This window comes from Blennius ocellaris (assembly GCF_963422515.1).
Source record: "Blennius ocellaris genome assembly, chromosome: 3".
NCBI classification, from domain to species: domain Eukaryota; kingdom Metazoa; phylum Chordata; class Actinopteri; order Blenniiformes; family Blenniidae; genus Blennius; species Blennius ocellaris.
This window is the reverse complement of record NC_137652.1, coordinates 12,396,891-12,424,173: the sequence shown is the minus strand read 5'-3', so window position 1 is coordinate 12,424,173 and position 27,283 is coordinate 12,396,891. Positions and strand designations below refer to the sequence as shown.

The 27,283-nt window shown below is 41.9% G+C and overlaps 1 protein-coding gene across 1 annotated transcript in view; it reads right to left on the bottom strand.

Moving 5' to 3' along the window:
• Positions 1–658: 658 nt before the first annotated feature.
• Positions 659–27,283, bottom strand: part of slit2 (slit homolog 2) — a gene marked incomplete at its 5' end in the record, with an annotated part of 93,502 nt that continues 66,877 nt past the window's right edge. The window contains 23 exons of the mRNA XM_080520772.1: positions 659–2,528; positions 4,134–4,348; positions 4,514–4,868; positions 5,525–5,679; positions 5,776–5,906; positions 6,462–6,702; positions 7,212–7,349; positions 7,514–7,607; positions 10,165–10,304; positions 13,174–13,271; positions 13,866–13,990; positions 15,843–16,006; positions 17,404–17,475; positions 17,601–17,672; positions 18,335–18,406; positions 18,723–18,791; positions 20,760–20,892; positions 21,000–21,166; positions 21,258–21,401; positions 21,757–21,900; positions 22,060–22,134; positions 22,283–22,433; positions 26,258–26,421. Coding sequence (XP_080376898.1) covers positions 2,269–2,528; positions 4,134–4,348; positions 4,514–4,868; positions 5,525–5,679; positions 5,776–5,906; positions 6,462–6,702; positions 7,212–7,349; positions 7,514–7,607; positions 10,165–10,304; positions 13,174–13,271; positions 13,866–13,990; positions 15,843–16,006; positions 17,404–17,475; positions 17,601–17,672; positions 18,335–18,406; positions 18,723–18,791; positions 20,760–20,892; positions 21,000–21,166; positions 21,258–21,401; positions 21,757–21,900; positions 22,060–22,134; positions 22,283–22,433; positions 26,258–26,421 — 3,379 coding nt within the window. The 3' untranslated portion in view covers positions 659–2,268. The remainder of the gene's footprint in view (positions 2,529–4,133; positions 4,349–4,513; positions 4,869–5,524; positions 5,680–5,775; positions 5,907–6,461; positions 6,703–7,211; positions 7,350–7,513; positions 7,608–10,164; positions 10,305–13,173; positions 13,272–13,865; positions 13,991–15,842; positions 16,007–17,403; positions 17,476–17,600; positions 17,673–18,334; positions 18,407–18,722; positions 18,792–20,759; positions 20,893–20,999; positions 21,167–21,257; positions 21,402–21,756; positions 21,901–22,059; positions 22,135–22,282; positions 22,434–26,257; positions 26,422–27,283) is intronic.

Genomic DNA, 27,283 nt, shown 5'->3' with positions numbered 1-27,283 from the left:
AAGGTTTCTAGACAATATTGTACAACTACGATCGGAGTAGTTCTACCTGTCCATCAATACACATATTGTCAGCTTATTGACGACTGTGACCGCCTGGCTGCTGCACGCGGGAGGCTGCAGCGACAATGATCTGACAAGACAAGAAAGGATGAAGCTTCACACATTCAAGACATAAGTCGTGGAGAATCTGTGTGAAAAGGGAGAGAATGTGGAGTGCAAGAGGGGTTGTCCGACTCCTGCAATCACTGGGGATACGAAGACCGGAGGAGAAGAGGACCACCTGTTCCAGTTCCTGATGTGTGCCTGGATGGTAATGCTGGAAACAAAAAGAGACGCAAAGTTTATATATCATATTGTTTGATACAGAGGCAGCCAAACTCTTCTTCTTTTTTAATATTGAAAGATTGTGGGGGTGGATGTAAGATAAGATACAAAATCCCTCGGTGGAACATTAAACGTTTTCCTTCTGGCAGAGAACAGATGAGAAAAGGTAAAGGTGACCGTCCCTGGTCTTTTTCCTCATCAGAGGCACAGTGCAATAATGAAATATTACTGTGTCCACATAATTACCCTTAAAGCCAATAATCAACATTATCAAGGGAAGACGTCTGACTTTAATCACGACAAAAAGGCAAAAATGAGAAGTGTGAGGTAAATATTGTGTTTAATAAACAAACATCAGTCAGGTAACTGACATTAGTCTGGGGATGGAGAAGGGGGGAATATAAAGCACAATGCACATGTGTGGAGGTGGGAAGAGGACATATTTATCTGTTACACAAGGTGCCCCTGTACAGTAGGAGCAGGAACTTCTATATAACATACAGATCAGGATCCAAGTCTACGGTACAAAAACTTAGCAGCAACATGTTAACATCGGAGACCAGGGGGCTAACAAAGTAGTTTCATTTAGAAAAAGTCACAGTATTCTTTAAGCATAAATTTGTTAAAAAGGTAAAAACAGTTCTAAGCATCCTCTAGGGTCAATGCTACTCACAAGATCTGTGTGTGAAATACATAGGTAGGGAAATTATCTATACATTTATACTCTAATATAAAGACCTTCTGGTAATGGCACAGTACAAACTCTCAGGAAACGCGACAAAAATATACAATGTCTTCACGTCACATTTGCAGATTAAAATGTAACTAAGGTCTCTTGCAAGCACAAAAGTTTCAGTGATCCAAAAAAAAACAAAAAAAACAAAACAAAAACAAAAAAAGCTTCTCTTCAACCAAAATAAATGACACAATTTTGTTAGTTCAGCTATCTTGACAGATTATGTCTCTTAATACAAAAATAAGGACAAATATAAATTAATATATATTAAAAGAATCAGATTGATACATGGGGGATCTACTGAATAAGTACAGGTATTTATGGTACAATAAATACTTGTCGTTCGTGACTGACTGGGGTAGATGAGAGAAGTGTATTTGACCCGGCAGGTAACGTACTTAACTCTACAAGGTGAGAGTAATTGTTTGTGTGCGTGTGCGTGTGCGTGTGTGTGTGTGTGAGTGTGTGTGTGTCTGTTTGTGTGTGTGTGTTGTTCAGTAGCTGTATAAAACACCACAAGCTTGAGCTCCACTGTGTGTGGGGTCATGCACACAGTCTCTGAGGGTTCAGGAGGTCTGTTGTGGGAGACCGGGACTACAGTGGTGGTTTTCTTTTGTTGCTGGAGAGGGGGGGGGGATGCACTTAACGCAGCTCCTCTTAGTGGTGAGTCTGTGGTACTACCGGTTAAGGTTATACTCCTAAAAATGCACAACTCACAGACAGGTCGGGGGAGGTCAGCCGTCAGTGACCCGTCGGTCCTCCGGGGAAGAGACAGTGTGGCTCACGTGACCAACAAAAAGAAGTAGATGCCAGGAAAAAGTCAACTCATGTGTTTTTTTTTTTTTTTGTGTCTTTTTCTCCACTTCATAATAAAAAATAAGTCAGTTTTTGTACTTTACAATACAATTCAACATCCCCACCAAGGAAGCATTGATCATCAGTCCAGCACTGACAAGAAACCTTTTTGTTTCTCTTGGGGTTTTTTTTTTTTTTTTTTTTTTTTTTCCAAACTTTTTTCAGGGTTTAAAAAAAAAAAAAAACAGGGATGGTAGGGGAGGGAGTGGGGGCACTCTGGAGAGTTTCCTCGGGGGGGGGGAATCAGGGATCAAGTAAGGCGGGCAGGAACACAGAACATATCTGGAGAGGAGGAAATCTGCCGAGGGTGTCGTCTCTCTCTCTATATTTTTTTTTCTTTTTTTTTTTTCTGTTTATGAAGAAGAACACTTTGTACAGCCACACTTGACAACTTTTTCCACTTCCTGGACAAAAGAAGAGCCATCAGTGCACTGGAAGGTGTATTTCCTACGTTTGCTGCGAAGGGGGGTGCAGCAGGTGCCCTGTCCTTCTGCCCCCCCCGGGCAGCTGCCTCGACACTCTAGGCGGGAGACCTTCTCCTGGGTTTGGCACGCCGCGTAGCCTTGCTGTCTCTGGTAGACATCTCGGATCCGTTCTCCTCGGCAGGCCACCTCTGCAGGAGCAAACGGAAGAACAGTGAGTACAGTGGTTTGAAAAGCGTTTCATAATTACAACCTTTCAGGAGGAAAGAATGAGAAACGTTCCATGAAGTCTGATGAAATATTGATAAACTGAGCAATTGAAAGGTTTAAAGGAATAATTTTTTGTTTAGTTTTGTACCAGTCAGTCTGAATTGACGTCAATAAATGCTATACAGTTATTTGGAAAATGTAAATTTGATAAACATGAACAAATATTTATAACACTTACAGGTACACTTATAGAAAAATCTCCTTAAAGTGGATAATATTGTCAGTTGAAGTTTTTAAACTTTTAAGCCTTGCTACTCCTGTTATTTCATCCTATACGGTATGTGATACCAATGTACTGTAAAAACATGTGTTCGACCTGTAACTGTAACTAACTTACAATGGTTCATCATTAAGTGTTGTTATAGGGAATCAAATTGACATGGAATGAAACAGCAAAATAATTCTGATGAGTTGTTTCAGCTATGAAAAGTCAATGGCGATAGCACAATGATAGCTTTTAAAACTGAAAACAACATGTAAACCAACAATTAAATAAGACCTTCAGCAGGATTTCCCAACTCTGGTCCTGAAGCACAACAGTGATTTGTGGTTGTCCACAAAGGTCGGTGTATATAAAGTGGAGGCTGCCACAAAAGTGCCCATAAAGAATAAATAAAGGTCTTGGCAGTGAAGCCAAGACCATGATTGGATAGATGATGGCGTGTAGACAACACCAAGCAGGACGAAACCAAGAGGTACAAAGTTCACCACCATCAGAAATGAAACAAAATTAAAGACTTTATGAAATGTTTTGGCATTTTATATCATCAACCCCCCCCCTACAAATATATTGATGGGGATTATGCTACAAAGACCAGATCAAAATGATTTAATCTCAAAATATTGTCATTTTAATTACATCTAAAACACATGATGTCCACACAGAGCTGGTTCCAATTAAAAAAGAAATACAGTTTTTACATCAGAATAATGTTGGCTTTAATATGTTTTACGTATCAACATATGGATACGATCATGCAATTTTTCAGTCTTGTTTGTCAAGTAATAGATTAAACAAAAGTCATTTATCGAGACTTTTGTTACACAATTTCTTTATATTTAAAGGGTTAAACACTGCTGCAGGGTGACAGAAAGTCATTGAGTTCATGTTTGATGAGGTGAAAACGAATAAAGCAGAGGAGGTGAGTTGAGGTATGCTGGCACGTGATGCACAAGACAATGTAGGAAGAGAAGAGAAGAAAAGCTGGAATGATCAGTCGCTCTCACCTGAGTAACCCCTCGTGTGGGATTAATAGGAAGCTCAGGAGATGCTGAGTTGGAAAGGTAACGGGTTAGAAGAGTGGGTATAGAGACAATAACACATTGTTAGACATTAACACGCACGCACACAGACAGACACACACACTGCTGAGAGTTAATAATGAATAAGAAGCCGAGCAGAAGACTGTTAAAAGAAACATGCTTCAGATGAACACGTTGAGATACTATTTAAAAGAACGAGCGACAGCGGTTTGCTTCATACGCCCCCGTGTGTGTGTGTGTGTGTGTGTGTTCGCACTTTTCACCTCTGTCACACGCCTCTCCTGTATATCCACTGCTACACTCGCAGTATGCCTTGCCCAGGCCTGAAACTCTACATTTGCCATGTTTGCAGCGGGACAGATTGCAGAGGTTGGCCGCATCCTGGTCCTGCTCGTCACAGAGGACGCCAGCAAACCCTGGCTGGCAGCGGCAGGAGTAAGAGTAGGAGTTGATCGGTAGGCAGGTCCCGTGGATACACCTGTAGGGGGCAGGAGGGAGCGACAGGAGGATAAAGGAGTGGATAGGAGTTAAATATTGATTTCAAGGTTTCTAATCCTGACGTTAAACTCAGTTTAGTAAGCTCAAAGAAACACTGAGTGAATACTAAGTGCCTTCAGCCTGCACAGCTGCCAATTACACTCACTTGTTGCCATCGCAGGGGTTGCTGACTTGCTGGTCACACAGCGTTCCCGTCCAGCCCGGGTGGCAGGTACAGCTGAAGCCCCGATGGCCCGTTGGGTGGCAGTCTCCCTGGACACATGCGCCTCTCTGGCATGGCTGGCAGCCCGGCTCAACGCCATGGCCCAGCCACTGTCTGCTGGTGCTCTGCGACGCCTCAGAGCCCGGGGCCCCCGACTCCAGGCCCGCCGCCAAGTCCTGCAGCTTCCCGTTGATGTAGAGGTTGCGGAGACAGCCGTGAAAGCTGGTGCCATTGCGTCCACCTGTGCTATGTTGCAATGCCGAGAGGCCCCCGGAGGCTGAGGCCCGCTCTGGCATGCCTGCATGAGTCCGGCAGCAGTGACAAGAGGCATCAGACAATTATTGATGTGAACAGATCGTGACAAACTCACAAATCAAACATTCCTGTACCTATAACCTAAATTTTGTTCAACAAACAAATAAAAAAGCCTAAAATGTGCTAAAATCAAGCAGTGAACAGCAAAAGACACTTTTATCATCTCACTCTGGTTTCAGCCATCACATTGTATTCATTACTGTGCTGTTTAATTTTCCTCTGGGGAACTCCACTAAGGCTGTCCTGCGGTAGTTTGACCAAATTAACAAATAAACAGCTTGACGATTGTCAATTATTCTCATCATTTACTTTGAATAAGATCTAAAAAATAATTACATGCCCTGTTTGCAAAACCTTTGTGTGCTTTGAGTTTTGTTGTTGTTAAAAAATAGGGCTACACATCTTGTTGTTTATTTTAGCCTTCATCAAAACAGACATTTATTTTATTACTGATACTGCCTTTGGCTAGATATGGCATGATTACAAATACTCTGAAATTGTTTACATTGTCGCCATGGGGTTGCACACAAAATCCTAATATGAACAGCTTCTTTGGCAATCATTAATTATATACCATCATATCTGGTGTGTATTTGTCACAAGGGAGACATGGGCAAAAATAGATGCGAGTGTCCTCACCTCCGAGGTAAAGTGGAGAATCTATGTTGAGCGTGGACTGTTTGCTGAGGGAGTTGATGGATTTGGGCGGCCCGCCATCGATGGACAGAGACAGCGTTTGGTCGGATGCTACCAACTCCACTGCATGGAAACTTCCATCATTCACTGTCTCCACACTGAGACAGAGAGCGAGAGAGAGAGGATGTAAACATTTGTGCCATCCATCACATGAACATGACATCAGTGCGTGTGCTGCTTGTGTGTGCACGTACCTGTATATCGCCGACGGAGGGTAGGATCCGGTGTCGTAGCTCACTCTGAGACGTCCTCTGTACAGCTCCATGGCGATGTGATCATTGTCCCCTTTATACAACAACACGCCACTGTCCTCATCGGTAGCAATCTGGAAGCACATCAGTGTCAAACACCACATGTTGGTTATAAATACTTTCCGACTTTAACTATATTTTTGCGTTTAAGAAAACAGTGGATATCTTTACACAAACATGTCTTTCCAAACATCATGCTGACTTGAAGCTCATTTAAAAAGATAAAAGAAAATAATATCACTTTACATTTTATGCAACACAGATATAAAGACGTGAGATAAATAACTTGATTGCACAGGAAAGAGAGGGTGACGTGAAGTTTTACTTGCTTTTATCAGTGAAATAAGGATTGTAAATTGTTTATCTTTTAACAATTTTTTTTGCACTTTCATGAGTGGAATATCTATACTTTTTCTGGTATTAACTCCACTTCTTGTCCTCTGATCTCTCATATGCAAATATATATCATCACATCTCAACTTGCTAAAAAATGAGCTGAGACAACCTCAATCCACAATCCAAACAAAACTATTAAATCTTTCCTGGCGTACAAAGAAGCAGGAATAAAAAGCAGAATGATATGAGAATTCGACACAAGGGTTTATATTTGTATTTTATTTTTTGTGCACCTGCAGGCTGATGTTGGTCTGTGGCGAGAGCAAGTTGGAGGGGAGCTGCAAGTACGACTCCCGGCTGACAAAGTTGACACTGACGAGGGTCTCACAGCGCTCGCCCTCGTAGCCGTGGAGACACTGGCAACGAGGGTCCATTCCCACGACGACACACTGCGCTCCGTTGAGGCACTCGTGGTTGTCACAGGGGCTGGTGCGAGGGAGGACCATCGGCGGGGAGAACTCACAGAATAACCCACTGCAACACACATATTTACCCACATTATGCACAAAGTACTTTAAAACAGAATGTCAAAAAAAGCAGCTGGAAGGTTTGTAATTGTTTCTTTTTACTGTTTTCATTTTCATCAGACTTTTTCCTTTTTTACATTGTTATTTTTCCAGCGTAGTTGTGGTGCCTTCAAATACAGCTGGACTTTATGTATCTTGATATTTGAGTGCATAAGCCATTACAAACAGCACTGGACAATGAATTGGTTATTGCCCCCAATCAATATATCAATTCACCTGCTGAGCAGATGAATATGACACAAATCTAAAAACAACCACAAGAGGGCGCTCCTGTAATGTCTAATCCTGTACATACAGGAGCCATATGCTTTAAGTGAAGTGTTTTACTCTAAGTATAATTCTAATAACTATGTAAAAGCCCAAAGTTATCAAAAATGCAGCAGCAGCTGGTCAAGACTGAAATACTACAATCAAATTATGATCATGTGTGAGTTGGTGCTGGGATGTGTCGCTCACCTGTATTCTTCTGGACAGACACAGGTATATCCATTCACAGCGTCGATGCACTGGCCTCCGTTCTGACACTTGTTGTCATGACAGTCATCGAAGTCTAGCGCACAGTGCTCACCTACATAGCCTGGAGTGCACTCACACCTAGAATACACAGACAGACCCACACACAAACAAAAAAAGCTCGTAAGGTCTTAGGAGTTTTATTACTTACATTATTTACATTTTCTATGCAAGTGCATGTGCATGTGTGTGTGCGTGTGTGCGCGTGTGTATGTGTGTGTGTGTGTGTGTGTCTGTCCACTCACTTGTACCCCTGAGGGGTCAAAATACACTTTGAGTCATGCTGACACGGGTTGAGCTCTGGGGCACAGAAGTCTAGTTTCTCCTCACATAGCTCACCTGGAAACACAAACAACAAAAATATACACGAATCATATTAACATCAATTCACAACATTCTATCACCTTAGTAACAGAGTTAAATCACAATCTAAGCTAAATTTGAGTCAGAGCAGTTGATCTCTCTCTTTTGCTCTCTGTACTGTGCACAGTGTGTATCTCTGTACACTATCCTTGTGTGTGTGTGTGTGTGTGTGTGTGTGTGTGTGTGTGTGTGTGTGTGTGTGTGTGTGTGTGTGTGTGTGTGTGTGTGTGTGTGTGTGTGTGTGTGTGTGTGTGTGTGTGTCTTGTGATGATGGATGACTCTCTTGGGCCCGGAACCAACACAGTGGTCTGATAAATGATCTCATTGTTGGGAAAATTCACGTTGCTATGATATTCCTGAGCGTATCCTCACGTTCCCCGAAACGCTGAACTCCAAGTGAGTCACCAATGGAGCATCAGGGAATACACCAATACTGAAAGTTCACTCTGGGAATAATTACACAACCTGTGGAGATATGGTGTGGGGGGGTGGGGGGGTGCAGACTAAGGGGAAATTTTAGGGTCAGGGGATGCATTGTCATTTTAAGAGCAAATTCTAATAAACAATGGAGGGTAGGATTTCAAACCTTAGTGCAAAACAAGAGGTGAAACAGTTAAACCTTATGGGACTGACCAGATATTTAAAATTGAAAGTATCTCAGTGCCATGAGAACAGGTGTGCTTTTTATTGCCTATTGATCCCAACAGCCATTAACAGTAATACCATCCTCCGACATTCAACCAAGCATGTTCAGCGTTCAACGTGGTGACCAACGATTTGGCCTTAATCACATTTAGTGTTCCAGGAAAACCAACTGCTTCTTCCTCTTTAGTTTGACGAAGAGGCAATCGATACTAGAGTGACTCATTGCACCAACATGTGTTTTAAAGTGAAACTGGACAGGTTGGTGCTAGTTGGTTAGCTTGTGGGGGCCTGCAGCATAACACACAGGTGGTTATGCTAACCGTAAAGCTGTGGATACTGACTGCTGCACACATTAAGAAAGTCATTGACTGTTTTTCAAAGATGAAAAACCTTCTTTTACCACAACAGCTCATCTCAGTCAAAGTCAGCTGATCTTTTTGATGCCGTTTCCTTTAGTGTTTTGAGTAAAAATCATTATTTCCTCACAATTATAGTCAATCTGTTCTATTTGTCTTATTATCTGCACCTATTTTACCTTTAAAAGACTTCAATAAAAGCTTTGCAATGAAGATGTATCGGACATATTTTGCAAAATACATATAATAACATACCATAAAATAATTTCTTATCCTTATATGCATTATTTTATTGAGCATCGTGTGATGAGCCGGCTCACACATATTTTGTGTTAGATCACATGCAAATGCAATATTTTAGCATTGCGCTCAATCGAAAAGTATTACTGCCAAAACATTTCCCCAAAAAGACCACTGCTAACATTCATTTGACATTAATCTTACTTATTTGTATGTGGCACAGCCATTTATTTATTCAGTCAGTTTTTAAAATCCTTTAACTTCAATGCACCGACCTAAGATATTCAAACGTTTGCATGAAGCAGCAAGCAGTGTACTCATGGACGGCTCACTGTGTGAGCACCGCGGACACTGAGCACGACTGTATAGAATACGTTAAATCTGTGCTACTGAATGTCAGATTTCTGGGTCACATGGATAAAGCGCAGGAAATGAAGGAAGTTAGGAAAAGAAGTAAGGAACGAAGGGAGGACAGAGGGACGAAAAGGACAGAGGGAAGAACAGACTAACCTCTCTCCACCTCATTGGTAGCAGCTGAAACCACAGAAGAGATGGCAGATGATAAAAAGCAGAGCGAGACAGGAGAAAAGACACAAGACAGCAGAGAGAACACACCGCCACAAAGGTTAGCAGTCAGAGATGGTTAGCACAATGCAAAAGCAGACAAACAAGTAGCAACAAGGCAGTGTTAGTCAAATAAACTGTGGATTGTATGCAGAGAAAAGACCCTTAATTTCTGAAGCCACAGTGGACTGATTAGATGTTCAACCTCGGAAGCAACAGTGAGGTTTATTCTCCCAATAAACATATTAAAGCCATTTAATATCTCAGATGGATTTTAGAGTCAGTACATTAGTAGGAAAAATGGAAAGCGCTGGAAGAATAACATGTATATAATTTCTTTTTATAGTCTCTAATATATTTGTATATTTTCCAGTTAAGTGTGACTCATATTGCACCATGAGAAAATGGACACATCCACTTATAGAATAAGTATTCAGCTCTTAGATATGAGGACTGAAGTGGTTTTCTGTGACTGCAAACACAATCTGTTGCTCTGTAGCCTTGTGTTCTTGCAATGGCAGCAGACATGAATGGACAGAGCCTTCATTTTTTAAAATGATGGACAAATGGTCAAACGCTCACCGCATTACCTGAAGAGATATTTCTCTCTTTGATGTTTTAAGGAATTATTCTCAAGAAATAAAACAAATATAAATACAGAATGAGAAGAAATACATTTGTATCCAGCGACACCTTCCGGTGCCGGGCTTTTTGATGGCGTGTGTTACCTGTGTACTCAGGTGAGCACATGCATGTGTAGTTGTTGATTCCGTCGACGCACGTGGAGTTGTTCTCGCAGTCGTTGTCTTCACAGTCGTCGATGTTGATCTCACATGCGTCACCTTCGAAGCCCTCTGGACACACACACCTGAGATCACACAGGCAAAGCCTTTACAAACTGGAAACAGGTTCAGTTCAGGTTTGATAGGACTACTGGTTAATTGGTTGATTGTTTAAATCTGTTATTTTGTACATGTCAGGAAACTTCCCCAGTGTCTTTCTATCTTCTATACTATATCGCTCCAAAAAAAGCTTCTAGAATCTTGAACCACATTGCGGTATATATGTATATATATATCATGTAAGTTTTATATAAGTACTCATTTCTTGACAATCCAAAGATGATTTTATTTATAACTTTGAAATGTGAATAATGCCAGAACCACATGCAACAAGTCAATAATGACTGTAATCACACAATAGCTCTCGAGAATAAAGTGGTGTTTTATAGCCATGTATCAGTTATTCACAAAAAGCTCGCCAATTAAACATGTTATTTCTTTTTCCTGTTATTTAGTTTTTCAGAATATCTGCAAAAAAGTGTTGTAGCAAAATGAAGACTGTGACAGGCCACATAGCCTTGGAGCTGACAAAACGTGCGATTCTCTTTGAGCTGTGAGAAGGACAACTAAAAGGTGCTTTATTTTCTTAACAGAGATGAAGTAGACTTTACAGGTAACTTGCAGTTATGGTCAATGCACCTTTGAAGAAAAACAACAAATAAGTGTCTGAATCAAGAAACATATGCCTATTTTATTCAGATATAGTGATCATTCTTTGGGCGATGACCCGAACACACATTACTGCTGCTCGAACTGAGAAAACGGACACATCTTAAGGACCTCTGAATATAGATGGCTTATGTGTCCGCACACACGCACGTATGCACGCACTATCACACTATTCATGCATGCAGCTCATAACAGCAGTGTCAGCTCCATCTACATATTCCTAGAAGAGAATCATTATTCTGTTAACGTGTGCGTGCCTCGGCTCTGTAGCTACTACTCAGGTTTATTACTGTGCCCACATACACACACACAACATCGAGGGTGCTATATTATGGCTCTAATAAAGAGCTCTTATGCGGCACACACTCAGGTGGATTAATATCTCATTATACAGTCAGCGACAGCTCTTCACGATGAATATTTCACCCTCTACACCAGGGACGGAGAAGAAAGCAAAGAAAAGTGAAAATACAGATACACAGGGAGAAACTGACAAGGAGAAGTCACAGAAAAGACACTGAGAGGGCATGGAAAGAGACAAGTAAGGAGAAAAAGGTGAAGCCGTGGTCTTCGGTAGGGCTGATTATGTGAAGGGGTGTTATGAATCAAGCAGGCAGGCGTCAGCAGGCTCCTGGTGTTAATACTAAAGAGCTTAATGAAGAGAACACAATTCTCAGAGAAGACCTGTCTACCTCAGAGACACTCGATCAACAAAACGGTGCCCTGAGGCATTTACTTCCTGCAAATTCAATGCCACCTCTTATTACATGACGGGTATTACTGATGGGGCTTTGTATTGAGGCCTCGGGTGTGTTTATTGGTGACTGCGACACAACCAAAATCAGATGGTTTAAACACATATTCACTTTCAAAACAGAACCCAAAGAAATGTTTGCCCACATAGCTGTTCATTGATCGAATAAACATGAATATATTTCATGTCTTTCAATGACTGAACAGCAGTGGCGGTCTTGTAAATGAATGCATAAGTAAACAGCTAGAAGATAAATGAACGTACACAAATAGTCTTGTGGAGACCGCATGACTGGCTGATGAAGTAGAAATTAAAATAATTAAGCATAAGGTCTAGCCATAGATTGTACAACCTTGTCTGATGTTGTTTCAAGTTCATAATGATATCTTTACACACAAACTTCTCTGTTAGGATCCAAAAGCTGCTTTACCGCCATAGACGATGCAACATATAAAGAAACCTTCCTTTGGTGAGCTGTAACGTAGATAAATGTTGATACATTCCTCACAATATTCTTCTACATTTTTCAATACAACTGTCACGTTCTGATGTTAAATTATTTTCAGTTAAGATACCCACATAAAAGGAGCTAAGCCCTCATTACTCTGATCACTCTTTCAATCATTCACATTTTGGAGGAACTGCCTTCCGTCAACCAGCAAACCCATTCTAGTTTGGTTGGACCATTGACTGAAAACAAATACAGTATGAGTTGTAAAAGTAATGCATTACTTTCACCATTACTTTTTGGGCAGAAACATGTTAATGCGACTGGTTTCTATTACGAAATGAGTAACAGTCAATAGTCACACTTGGAAAAAGTCCCACAGCTACTAACATTAAGATAAACCCGCATCGATAAAACCTTTGATGTATTACCGCTTAGCTTGATCCCCACATCGCTGACAGCTCAGGTGAGTTGAATTGTGTCACAGCAATACGACAATCATACAACTATGTGCTAATTTATATGAACGTGTTAAAATTAATATACGACAGCATTATTATCTTTAGGGAATGTCAGAGTTTATAGACGTGCTGGAGGCCAAATTCCAAGAAACACTGTCAGACATAATAATCCAGATCAATGTCAGTGAAGTTGAGACACTCACAAAGGATTTCTCAGAAGTGATGAAACAGGACTCAAGAAATCCAAGTCCAGTTAAATGGCTGCAAGGTGACATTTCCAAACCGTCCCTCTGTCAGGTAAATGTGAATCTTTCAAACTCCGTTGGTCAAGTTTCTAACAAAGGCTTTGAGGTAATAAATACCAAAATCTAAGGCAGTTTTGAACTTTAACTTTAAAAATTATTGAAATAAAAGAGTAGATATGTGTGTGTGTGTGTGTGTGTGTGTGTGTGTGTGTGTGTGTGTGTGTGTGTGTGTGTGTGTGTGTGTGTGTGTGAGTCAATATTACAGTAACAGGTGTGTTTTTCAAAAGTTTCTCAATAAACATTTTGAAAGCCTCTTACCAGAAGTTGCTCCCTTCCCCTTCCTTCAGATGACATGTGCCACCATTCTGGCAAGGGTTGCTGATGCAGGCGTGAATGGGCTCCTCACAGTTTTGGCCCTGCAAAAAAAACCACACACACACACACACACACACACACACACACACACACACACACACACACACACACACACACACACACACACACACACACACACACACACACACACACACACACACACACTTTTCTCAGGTTTTTTTTTTTTTTTGACCCAACATCATCCTGCCAGTATTGTGGCTGTACTTCTCTACAGTTGTATCAGAAGCCAAAGTAACAAGCGCGAACGCACATATTCACAGCTTTCAATGAGCAACAGTTTCTTGTAATTGCCATGTATTGCATCAGTTGTCTTAGAGACAGTTTCCTCTCATTCCCATGCTCTCCTCATGCAGAACCTTCACAGACGTATTCATCTGACTGACGTGGGAATAAGATCTATCTCTGTGTGTGCCTACTGAATGTGTAAACCTGTACTGTATGAGTGTACCAAGGTAAAACGGGGGCTGCATTCATCTGCTAAAGCATTACCCCTGCAGGTATGAAACCAATGACTGAAAACTCTTTTTAGTGCAGCACTTAGAGGTAAAGAGAGACAGCTTGAGCAAGTGTACATGACCCCCGTTTTGAGTTTCTTTCACGCGTGTGATGTGTACCTTAAATCCGTAGGGGCAGGTGCAGCGGTAGTAATGCACGGGGTCGTTGGCACATGTGCCGTCATTTTTGCAGGGGTTCGACAGGCAGGGGTCACACTTCGCCTGGATACTCAAGTCCACTGGCCCTGTGTGAAGCACCAACCCACACAAACAAAACACACACACACACACACACACACACACACACACACACACACACACACACACACACACACACACACACACACACACACACACACACACACACACACACACACACACACACACACACACACGCACAAGAGATGATTGACATGTTATAATACTTTACATGAGTCAGAATTCACGGGCTTCCACACGAGTGAAAGGATGCATCTTATCTGGAGTGTATACATCTTGCACCTTCAAATGTCAGCTTTTCCTCCACAGGATAGAAATGATAGATTATCATTATATAAAGTAGATGCGCTTCTTTAATTCGAATGAAAAAGGCTGAAATCAAAAGTTTTCTGTATGATGACAAACAAGTAATGTTTAGCTAAATAAAATTGTGTGGGAGCCTAAAACACGTGTTACATTTTTAGTGAAGTATTTTGAATGACATCCCATTCACAGTTATACTATTATTAAACTGGTATTGCTATCCTACAAGCCTACAATAATTTAAAACAATCAACCAGATACAACTGAGGCATCTGTTTGAAAATAGACATGTTATGCATGCAAATGTACAGTGCAAACATAGTTGTAGTTTTTCTTTTATATTTTCACGTTCAATGCATCCCTCAATTGCACCGATACGGAATAAGAGATGGTTCGCAAAACAGAGCAGCACTAAGGGAATTGTAACGATGAAGAGTTGTCAAAACAATTTTAAATTCCTGAAGTCTTATATAAACAATATATTTGTCAATCATGGAATTGTCATTAACGGACCTTATTAAGTTTGGAAGAAAAACAAAATGTGGATTATACCAAATCTAGTCTCTCAGCCAACAGAGTTAAATCTTTGAAAGGTGTTATGGAAATAAAGCTTGATTGATGAATTTATTGAGTATGAGATGCGAAAGTTGACATTTTCTGTTGCAGGACATATACAAAAGACAAACATTTAGGCAGTTCTGAAGATCAATACACCGACATTTAACGCTCGGGAGACAAGCAGGAGGTTGGTCAGGACGTGAGGGCTGGAGGGGGAGCACAGCATTTCAGTCTGGTCGAGGTACAAAGGGAGAGGGGAGAATGGACACGGGCTGTCCCAGACCGGGGAATCTGGGACGGAGGAGATAGTAGTGGGATATGATGGACTACTTTACCTGGCACCAGATAACCACAAGGCCCGGGGACTTCTACAGTGCGTCAGTTCAATTAGGTCAAAAATAGGTTTCAGTCATGTGTTCAGAGTTAATGTGATATAAGAAGGGTTAAAAGTTAAGGTCAACAGCCAGCAGCATTTTGCAATATGAATCGTTGCAGCCACAATCATGCTCAAGCAAATTTACTGGGTTAATTACATGACAATGACATCTATTCCAAGGAAGTGAAAACAATGTATACAGTAGTGATCAGAATGTCGGACATCCCTGGCTGGTAACTGTATATAAACCAAGTTTATACATTAAAATATTGTAAAAATGTTGATATTTAGTGATCAAACGCAAGAACACAAATATTTACTGATTCAAAAAACCCAAATAAAAAAAAAGACATAATTATGAATGTAATTATACACTAAACTGGGTTGATTGCCATTTCTTCAGATGAAACAGCGGCGCTCATTACTTAGCCTCAAAATAAAATCCCTCCTAAATATAAAAACAAAGGTGCTATTAAGAAAAAACCCCAAAACAAAAAAAAGTTTGGATTAATACATGGTTTTCACAGTGATCATTTTTAATTTGGTAACTTGTCTTTTGAAGTCCTCACTCATACCAGGTTGCTTTTCTTCAAAGTGTAGCTGCTGTCATGTGCCTGGGTGACAGCCTCGTGTTTGTTTACCTGTGCAGGTGAACTTCTTCGAAGGGGTTGTGAGGAGTAATTTGTCGGTCATGTCTCCAGGCCCGGCGCAGCGAGCAATGCCGGGCTCCTTGTAGCCGCTCTTCACCCAGTCGGACAGCCACTGCATGTGGCAGTCACAGTACAGAGGATTGGCACCCAGAGCGCTGCCGGTCGCCAGGAGAGAGAAGAGAGAGAGAGAGAGAGAGCAGTGTTCAGTAATGTTGGGAAAGGCTTTGTGCTTGACGCAGTGTGCTGCGGTGCCGAGCCAAAGTATACAGAAACACAAGTGAAAAGCAATAACATGTCTCAATATTACAATCTCAATGGAAAAAAGAATAAAAAAAATTAAGAAAAAGAAACCTTTTTTTTTTTTTTTTGCTGATGTTCTGTTTCTTATTGAGCACATTTTATTGAATTTGTTGATAACTCACGATTCACTGCAATAACACATTATGGGTTTAACAGGTTAGATCAGGCAAAATTGTAGAGTCTCTTAATAAAGGAGTGTTTTTGGTGACATTAATCGGCCCAGTCCACAAGCCTATTCTGGGGCAGGCCTCTCCTGAGGAGGACACCAGCAAGAAACAAACAACCCCCCCAAAAATATAATGAAATAATAAAAAATTTAAACAAAAATAAAAAGACTGTTGTCAATACTGTGCTGCATGTCATTTTGCTTAAGCTGCTTTATCTGCTGAATTGCTGAGTTTAATTTTTACCTCTACACCATCAGTTAAAATTTACACTTTGTTAAAACTTGACAATTCAGTCAAGTATAGACATTCCCTTCGTGTGAGTATCATTTTGAGCTGTTATAAGTAAGAATGGAAGTCTGACAAAGGCTTCTGATATGTAAGTTTGTCTCTTTCTGTGGTCTGAAATGTGTCAGAAAGTTTAAAAAAGAAAGTTGAACAAGCAAGCAATTGTGTCACAAGTGCTGTCCATGGTGCTGATCGTGGTGAGCGCGCCCTCGCTGACTTCCTCACCAGCAGGTAATTCAAGTTGTTGGTGTCATCCCTCCTTTCCATCTACCACTGGCGAGTCCCTGACGTGTTTACCCACTGTGCTCTCTGCACGTGCAGCCAATCTTTATGTCACTCTGCTCAAATCAGCGAAGTGTTCAGCAAAGTAATAGGTCTTGGGTGTGCGAAGCCAACCCTTCAGCGCGGTTACATCAGTTCAGTCTCCTGAGTTCCTCGCTGCCTGTCAGAATATCTCTTTATGACACTGTGAATGTTTCTGTGCAGGAGTCCTAACCACAGCGGGCGCTCTTTCTTGGAATGAACAAGTTTGGGAAAACTTCCTCTGAAATCTATTAGTTAACAAAGAAAACAACTCGAACACCACATTTGACTTCACATGGTGGATTTCATCTCATTGTATTTCCTGTGTTGTGTGAGTGAATGGATTTGGTTTTATTTGTGCCCAGAATTCAGGAAAATTCTAATCAAACATGATAATGTGGGAATCAAATCTTTCGCAATAATTAAATTTATTTAATTAAATTTATTTAATTAAATTAAATTTTTTCTTGTTGCATGTGGACCCGTGTGTTACTCACAGGTGAGAAAGTGATGACAGATCTTTGAAGGCTCCTTCAGGTATCAATGATATGTCGTTACCGTGAAGAGACCTGAATAAAAAAAAAAAAAAGACAGATGGAAAGAAATTTAAAAAAGGACAGAAATATGAATGTTACAATACCTTGATACGTTTTTTTTTTTGTGTGACATTAGGACTGTGTCTGTAGTTACTCACAGCAAACGGAGAGATTTAAGCCCATCGAAGGCCCTCACCGGGATGCATCGCAGCCGGTTGTAGCTCAGGATTCTTCACACACAGAAACAACATGTCTAATTTAACGATTCTTTCCAAGCTGTTTTCAAATGTAACAAAGCATGCAATCCTGTGTAGGAACACGTCAGACTGAAAAAAGCAGGCAAAGCAGCAAACTAACACAGTCACTTTAACACATCCACACATACACTTCACATCGTACACCCCAAGTGACCAATCCCCCTTTAAAAACCTTCATTTCATGGACATTTGGTTAATTGTACTATTTTTGTTGTTAAGCTACACATCGATGTCTGGAAGCGATCTGTTGATTTACAAAACATTTTTTCAAGCAGTAAAATTATAGCACAACTTTAATCTATTCAACATTTATTTTTTTAATCAGTGATACTTTGCTGACAGTATTTCCGAAATAATTCTTCCTTTACCCAGAACAAACACAATAGTGTTTTCCTTGTTGCCACAGAGACTCAACCTACGCCCATTTTCATCATTAAATATTGAATATCACGAACGCAAACACAGACACAGACACACGCACACGCACGCGCACACACACACACACGCACATGCACACACACACACACACACACACACACACACACACACACACACACACACACACACACACACACACACACACACACACACACACACACACACATGCAGAGGGACTGATGTAAAGCCAGACTCACAGGGTAAGCAGCTCAGACATGTTACTGAGGCTGTGGTTGGACAACGTGCTGATCTGGTTGTTACTCAAATCACTGAAAAGAAAACAACAGGGACATAAAACACATACAAGCAGCATCGTGCACAGGAAATCTCACACACACACACACACACACATGTGGGTACACAGATTACGTAATATTCATATGACGCTCACTGGTAATGCAATAATACTCTTACATCTACATCGGTTACGCAGAAGTCAGATTGTTAGTTTCGGTTTTTAAAAACATTAGAAATGAAGTTCAGGCAAATGCACAATGCTGATTATTACAGTACATAAGTCTCGCTCATTGATCTTGTAATTCGATTGTAAAATTTGTCAGTAAAGGTCATGAGGACGACACTTACATGAGCGTCAAGTGTTTGTAATTGGAAAGCTCCACAGGAACCTGAGTGAAGTGATTGCCATCTAAATACCTGAGAGATAGAGATAGAGATAGACAGACAGATAGAGTGAGAGAGAGACAGAAAGAGACAGACAGACATTTATGAAAGACGTAGGAGGAAGATTGGAATGAGAGATAAAGAGCAGATGAAAATGAAGTTTTAACCATGTGGGAAATTCCGCATATCGAGCACTGTGCGCAGTCATTACTGCCACAGCCATAATAAACACTGCAGTTTAATATCCCCACAGGCGACTCGCTTTCTCTCTCAGACGCATGCACGCAGTGAGTGATCTTATCCCCTTCACTTTGTGACGATGTGCTATTAATCCAGCATATTAATAAAGTCTTTGTTAATATTGGAGGAAACATGTTTCTCACAAGAGGAACAGTGAAATGACACAATGAAGCACTAAGCCTCCCATCTGATGTTTAATTTATGGCCATAATTCCTCTAGTCATCAGGGTGGTTTTCTTATGTGAGACTGCACAAGATTTTCTAAAATAAAAAGGCTTTTAAATGCTCTGAGACCAAAATCTAATTAATGCGAGGACACCATGTCTGGGTAAATGGATTTTTATGAGCCAAGACACTGGAGGTAAAATAAGTAAACTATTAAACTGTTAGATAACACCTAAAAACTTCCCCTGTTGCTCACTTACAGGAGTTAACTGGTTTACAACTTTATTATAGTACCTTTAATGACAAATTTACACTTCAAAAACACTTACATGATACACATGTCAAACTTTGCAGTTTTGTTGTTCTGTATAAATGTTTTTTGCTGCAGGGCCTCGATTTTCTCGCCATTTTTGAAAAAACACCAGCCGACCCCACACAGACAGAGGGTCTGATTGGCTGAAGGTTTGCTTGTGCAAAAATGGAATCTTATGCAGAAAACTATGTGGAATCTATTAACTGGGTTTCCATTTTACAGAAGAGCCCAATAACACACAACATCTAGTCACAGTGTTTCCCTTCAATAATATGCAATACAGAATGCAAAACGTACTTCGAGGAGTAAATGATAATAGATCAATTTAACACAAGCGATCTGATTTACAATGCCAAGAAGCAATAACGTTGTTTAAAGGGATGTGCGCATCTGCTTATCCTTCAGGAGACATGCTGCCGAGAAGCATGTTCTCTGCTGGTTCCCAACTGGTTTTATTTGGAGACATTTTATGATGATATATATTCTCTTCACTCTAAGTCTTTCTATCTTTGGGGAACTCCTCCTGTTCTTCGCTGCATCTCTCCAGCATGTTTCTTACCGTCCTTCACTAACACGTCCAACTTTATGTCACCGAACTTCTTCTCTCCATTCATCTTTCAATATTGGACACAAGCCGCCACACACATACAACTCTCTTACAAGAGTTACAATTGAAGTGTCTGTATATGGGATATTGGCGAATCAGACCTAGAGTCACATTGAACTGAAGGGCTGAAGTGGACGCAGGACGTCCAGAGACCCCTGGAAAAGCTGTGCTGGTTGAAAAAGGAGTCAACTTCTCAGAAAGGTGGGGAATTGCAGAGTTACGACTCTCTCTTTCATTCAGTCTCTCGAGATCACAATGTGAAGTCAATGTCATTGAGTGAATGGGGGATTATATAAAGAGTCAAGGAACCTGGACTACCTCCTGTGCAAAATGTAGAAAATGTCGTCCATCTCTTTATGGTAATTTACAAGAAGGCAAATAATCACTGACAAAGACAGCTTCATAACTCTATTTAACAATCCCAAACAATTCAAATAAATTAACAGTTTTGTTTATGAGCCGAGATGTCAGCTTTTCGAGATACTGAAGCTCGAGCTTACACCCGTTACTGTAAAAATATTCCTTAACAAATACAACCAGATGTGAAAATGTTCTTGGTGGCGCATAATCAGTGTCTTGTTCGGCTACACCTCCTCTTAGATGGACGGGCACGGGACATAGACGGAAAAAGCGTCTTGTCTGAGAAACTTCCCAGCGAGTATTGTCTGAAACTCACAGTTCAGTGGTTTCCTTGGGGAGGCCTTTGGGCAGCGTGGTGAGACCCTTGTTACTGCAGCGCACCACCGTGTCCAGACAGGAGCACTCTGCTGGACACCGCAGCACCGGAGAGCAGCTGTTCTCATCGTTACCTGAGGGTGAAGGAAATGCGTGAAGCCCAAACACAAAACATCTGCCAGAGGCGCAGATGTTTCGGGGGTTCAGTGTGAAGTATCGACCGCTCATTCCGTCAACTCACCATCTTCACAGGCAAAATCCTGGACAGCAACATCCTGGATGGGGATCTCCTTCAGGAAGTACGGGCTCTGGCAGCGAGGGTTCCCGGTGACGATGCGCTTCCTCCTCAGCCAATCACCAAGCCACGCCAGGTGACAATTACAGTTGAATGGATTGGCCAAGAGGTTTCTACAAAATGAACGGATTGTGTTTTTTCTTTTTGCAGTTATTTAGAAGTTTTATTTTTTTTTAAATAAATACGTTTCCTGGTCATGCTCACAATGTGGACAGGGAGTGCAGGGTGTCGAAGGCGCCGGGGTTCATGGACGTGATCTGGTTGTCGTACAGTGACAGAAGACGTACCGAACTCAACCCCACGAAGCTGCTGTTGCTCACACAGCTGATCCGATTGCTCCTCAACATACTACACACACACACACACACACACACACACACACACACACACACACACACACACACACACACACACACACACACACACACACACACACACACACACACACACACACACACACACACACACACACACACACACACACACACACACGCACATACATGCATCCACATACACGCACAAATGTGGGGCAAAGAAATTTGGAATAATTTAGACAAAAAAGTACTTAAATCCATGAATTATGCATGCAGACATAATTTTGTGTGGTCAATGTCACAGTATGTGGGAACGTATTTGAATATTGCTGGCGTACTTGATGCATATGCATTGAAACGTGTGTGTGTGTGTGTGTGTGTATACCCACAGAGTGCGGAGGCCACTAAGTCCCTTCAGCATGCGGTGATGCACATTCTCCAGTCTGTTGGAGGTCAGGATGAGCTCGTTGACCCCTAAGGCTCCTTCAAATGTCCCCTCCTCGATGTCAGTGATACGGTTATTACTCAGGTTACTATGAGGCGTGAGAAGCAAGAAGAACAGAGATGGAAAGTGGTCGGAAAGGTAGAAATTTTAGATTTCAATACAGCATGTGGGCAATTAAAGCTTTCGTGTGACCCGGGTTTTGACATTCTGATGCTTTGTTCATGTCACGTTTGTATGTGTGACTCACATTTTCCTCAGCTGGGGTAACTTTTTGAAGATCCCCGTCGCCTCGAGCACAGTGAACTCATTGTTGTTCAGACGCCTGAGAACAGAGGAAAAAGAGGTGGTCAGAGAGAAAAACTATTAAAAAAAAAAGAGACAAAATAGGCAGGAGGGGATCAAAAGTGAAAAGAGGTTTCTTTATTTACCATACAAGATAGAGTGTAGTACACCAACAAAGCATGACTCACAGTTCAGCAGTGTATTGAGGAATGTGATCGGGTATTTTGGTGAGTTTCTGGTTGGAGCAGTCGACCGTCGTGCCCTCACAGCGGCACTTCTCAGGGCAGGCCAGGTCGGCAAAGCAGTCACCTCCTAGCTTACTGCGGTAATCCTCGGTACCTGGTGACAATCACAACCGCCACATCACTGAATGGCTTCAGAATGGGAGAGTGTCGAACCCCAGCGTTTACTGGAAATGGTTCCAACAAAAACAGGGCGCAAAGGTTGACGTGAAGGCCGTGATACAATGAAGGAATTTCGAAATAATGCAGGCGGGTTTGTGCTGCTTTTGTTCAGCGGAGGGATTTTAAAAATCACGATTTGATTATGATCATATGCATACTTTCCCCATAAGCATCACTTCAAAATGCAAGCATATGTATCACAGCCTTTGAGGAGCCAAGTTACACAAGGAGACACACACACACACACACACACACACACACACACACACACACACACACACACACACACACACACACACACACACACACACACACACACACACATCGAAGTTTTCTGTCCTGTCAAACTACAAAGACACTGTTAGTGTAAGAAACTGCAGCGGCATGAATAAAACGCCATCTAAAATGAGATCACAGCAGAAAGCGGCTTACACACCATCATCGATCATACTGCACAGACTCAAAGACGGTTAAACAGGCAAACACACACACACACACACACACACACACACACACACACACACACACACACACACACACACACACACACACACACACACACACACACACACACACACACACACACACACACACACACACACACACACACACACACAGAGTTTTGTGGGAAGCGACAGGAAGTGTGCTGTCTCTTGCGTCTCGGCCATGCTGTAGGGTTTTGCAGGGCCGTTCCATGGTGCTTGACAGAACCATGTTCCACTATAGGAACCTGGCAGCCACATGGTTAGATCAAGCACAAAGGAACAACCTGCTGACTGACTGCTCCTCCGCTGGAACACAGGGGTGGGAAGACCGAGGGAGGAGGAGGAGGAGGCGGAGGAGTGGAGAGGAGAGGAGTGGAGAGGAGAGGAGAGGAGAGGAGATGGGAAAACCTTAGAAAAAAAGAAGTGGATCAAAGGGCTGGAGATAGAAAGTACGATGGATGAAAAAGAGGATTAGGTGGAGAGGATTACAAGGTAAAACAAATGACAGGAGCATAGGTGGTTGTCAAAGTAGGATTTTACTCTGCAGTACTTTGTTCTTTAGGAGAAGGGATGAAAAGAAGGGTGGAGGACAAGGTAGGAAGGAAGAGCACACAGTGAAGGAGAAAAGAGGGCAAACAGGAAGATAGGTGGGGGAAAAAAGGAAAAGGAAGGTGAATGATATGAAATTAAGAGAATAATAAGAGAGAAGAAACAGAAAAAGAAAGCAGGATATATAGTCAGCTGAAAAAGAAGAAAAAAATTGAAGGAAATAAAAAAAAAGAAGAAGAAGAAGAAGATGCTGCTGAACAGTTTGGAATAAATTGCAGCAAAGAGAGAGGTGTGAGAAACAGTAAAGAAGGAGGAGCACAGGAGCAGCTCAGAGAAGGTGGAAGGTACAGCAGAGCGGCAGAGAAGGAGGAGGGAGGCAGGAAAATCTACAAACGTCTAAACTCACAGAGGAGAGAGGTAGGAACAAGGCGGCTGTTAGAAAGGAGTGGGAGGAGAGTTACAGCAGCACTGAATGCAAGAGAAGCCTTAACGTCTGAGTACGACACACACACACACACACACACACACACACACACACACACACACACACACACACACACACACACACACACACACACACACACACACACACACACACACACACACACACACACACACACACACACACACACACACGAACAAGAAAAAAAGAACATAAATCATCGTGTGCGCAAGTGTAGATCGTACATTGTCACACTCGTTGGCAAATAACGAGACACGGGGAGTCACAGAGGGGGTAAAGGTCACTGCTCGAGATCAGAGGTCAGAGGCCAGCTCAGGGACGAGAGGTGAGGGATTCAGAGGTGACGATGAACCGTGTGTGTTTGTGTGTGTGCTACTTACATCCGGCATGGTGTACTCCTGAGTGTGTTAGAAAGGCATTAGGAGAAAGAAGAAGGGATTTCACTCGTTTATTTGAACAGGAGAGGGGGGGGGGGGGGGGGGGGGGGAGAAGCTGATGAAAAACCAAGGAAAAAAGCTGCAATTTGAGCTGCAATTCGTGTGCAGTCCCCAGGCAGTGAGTCATTTAAAGGACTAATGACTTGTGAATAGTGGGAATCATGCTGGCGTCACATGACGCCGGATGGACGCACTCATCCAACATACATCACAGCCTTGTTTGGCTTGAAGCGCAACCAATTCAAACTCATGTTTGGGAGATTGCGAGAGACAAAAAGCACATATACTGTAACCGCGTGAATGAGTCACGTGTGTGGACATAGTTAACTTTAAATATTCCAAAACTCAAATACATGACTTGGTGTAGTTTTTTTGTTTTTTTTTGTTGATGTCTTTAACCAACAGTCACTGAAGTATTTTGAATCCTCACAACACCACAAAAAACAACGACTGGAATGAAAGTGTCTTTTTTTTTTCAACAGAAGAATAAAGTACGCAATGCAAACTAAGCCAGGAAATGTTGAATGTATTGATCTACGACACTACACCAAGGTTGTGCCACAGAATAAAACATGTTTATTCAACTTTTCACCCGCAAATGTTCTTAAATTATTCAGCTTTGCCCTGTATGTGGTATCTAGACTTTGAAACCTCTGTCCCCCCGGTGAGCTTCAGAGTTAATGACTGCAGTGAGGACACACATGCACACACACTCGCTCTCATCCAGCACACACCACGACTCCTCTGTGCCGCCATGGTAATGACCGCCTTTAGCCCTGCTACTGATCTCATATGCATGTCTGATTTACATATTTCCCAGCACCCCTCTGAGCATGGTAACTGTGTGACCTTTTGATGTTCTGCAGTGAAAGAAACAGACGCAGATGCTCACGGACACATGGTCATACATTAGCTATCATTAGAAGTGCTAAGACGCGAGGAGGAATAGTATTGAATATCGTCTCTGTGATCGCTCGACCAGCGCGTTTTCATTTATAGTCTCACACACCCAGCTGACAGTGACCTGGGCTTATTAACACCATTGTTTTTCTCCTTTGAAAGTCAAGGTTATGGCTACCATTGTAAACCCCGTGCAAGGATAAGCGTGTGGTTATCCGGTGGCTGTCAAGACGTGATGCACTGAGACGTGTGTTAGGCCATTAGAAAAAAAAATATTTTGGCATTCAAAAGATGTCAGTCAAGGCAAGTCACTCCAAGTGTCAAGGGTGTGTGAGGGTGCAGCATCCGGCGTGAATAAACTGACAGTGTGTCACACACGCGCGCGCACAGACATGCTGAATGTACAATACCTGGGATGAAATACTGTTCCCTTGCTAATGGAGAGAGAGAGAGAGAGAGGGCGTACAATGAAAAAAACAAAACAAAAAAACCCCCCAAAAAAACAGAAACAGCAAAACAAACCAAATGCTAGACTAAAATAAAGCTCTCACTGTTTACTCAAGAGACTCTGGGCGTGTGCGAGTGTGTAAAAATATGTGCGATACCAAAACTGATTAAAAACAGGGAGTTGAGGTTAGTAGAGGGAGGCTGAGGGAAAGTCCCAGCAGGAAGACACAGAATGAGAGCAGAGAGAGGACAGTGTGTCTTGAATTTTATATGTGGCAATCTGTGCGTTCATGTTTGAATAATCGAACGTAAAAAGAACTCGTCTCAAGGGGGGATTGAATGCGGATGTCTGCAATACATCTGCTATAGTGAATGTGTGTGTGTGTGTGTGTGTGTGTGTGTGTGTGTGTGTGTGTGTGTGTGTGTGTGTGTGTGTGTGTGTGTGTGTGTGTGTGTGTGTGTGTGGGAGGCTTTGTACCTGAGCAGCGGAACTTCTTGCTCTTGATCTGTCCGATCCTTTTGTTGGCTAACCGCCGCGGGCTGGTGCAGCGGGCGCCGCTTGTCTCAATGGGATTGTCCTGCAGGTAGTCCGCCAGCCACTTCAGATGGCAGTCACAGATAAATGGGTTTTGGGCTAAGTGACTGATCCCCCCCCCCCCACGCACGCACACACACACACACACACACACACACACACACACACACACACACACACACACACACACACACACACACACACACACACACACACACACACACACACACACACACACACACACACACACACACACACACACACACAAAACGTACAAAAACACAGATAAACACCACCTGTTAGATCACAATCCGGTAAACAAGTTTCATACTTGTGCATGACAAATGTGCAATGATGTTGTGTTTGCAGAGACATAAATCATTATTTGTCCCATGATTAAAAACAGAGAATATATTTCTTCATCCTTTTGGGATTGTAAATATACTGTTCATGTTATTGAGTAAACAGTTATTAGTGCGTTTCAATAATAAGTGACAAACTCACTAAAAACTCCTGATAAATGGCAGAATGAAAACACCTGGAAGGACACGTTAATTATTTCAATTTAGTTACTTGAGAAAGTAACTCTTGGACTACTTTTTATTATCTCCCTCAATTAGGCCTTTTTAAAAAAACATGTATACGTTGCTGTACTATTGTAGTGTCGCTGCCACACAGCTGCGATTCTCTCATTTCAGATAAACATACATCAGTTATTTAGAGGACGATGACATATAATGCTTCTGAAATAAACATATTCATGCACTCGTGAGTCCAAGTGGAATTATTCATGATGCTTTTATGATTCAGTTCAGGATTAATGAGTTGCTCATCTCCCAGTAAACATCAGTTTATTCGACTAGTAACTGTTACAACAGTTTTAATGCTTCAGCGAAAAATCAGCTCAGTGGCCAGGGGCCTCCTCTAAAAAACATTGCAAAGGATTCCTACTAAAAATGTACATTTACA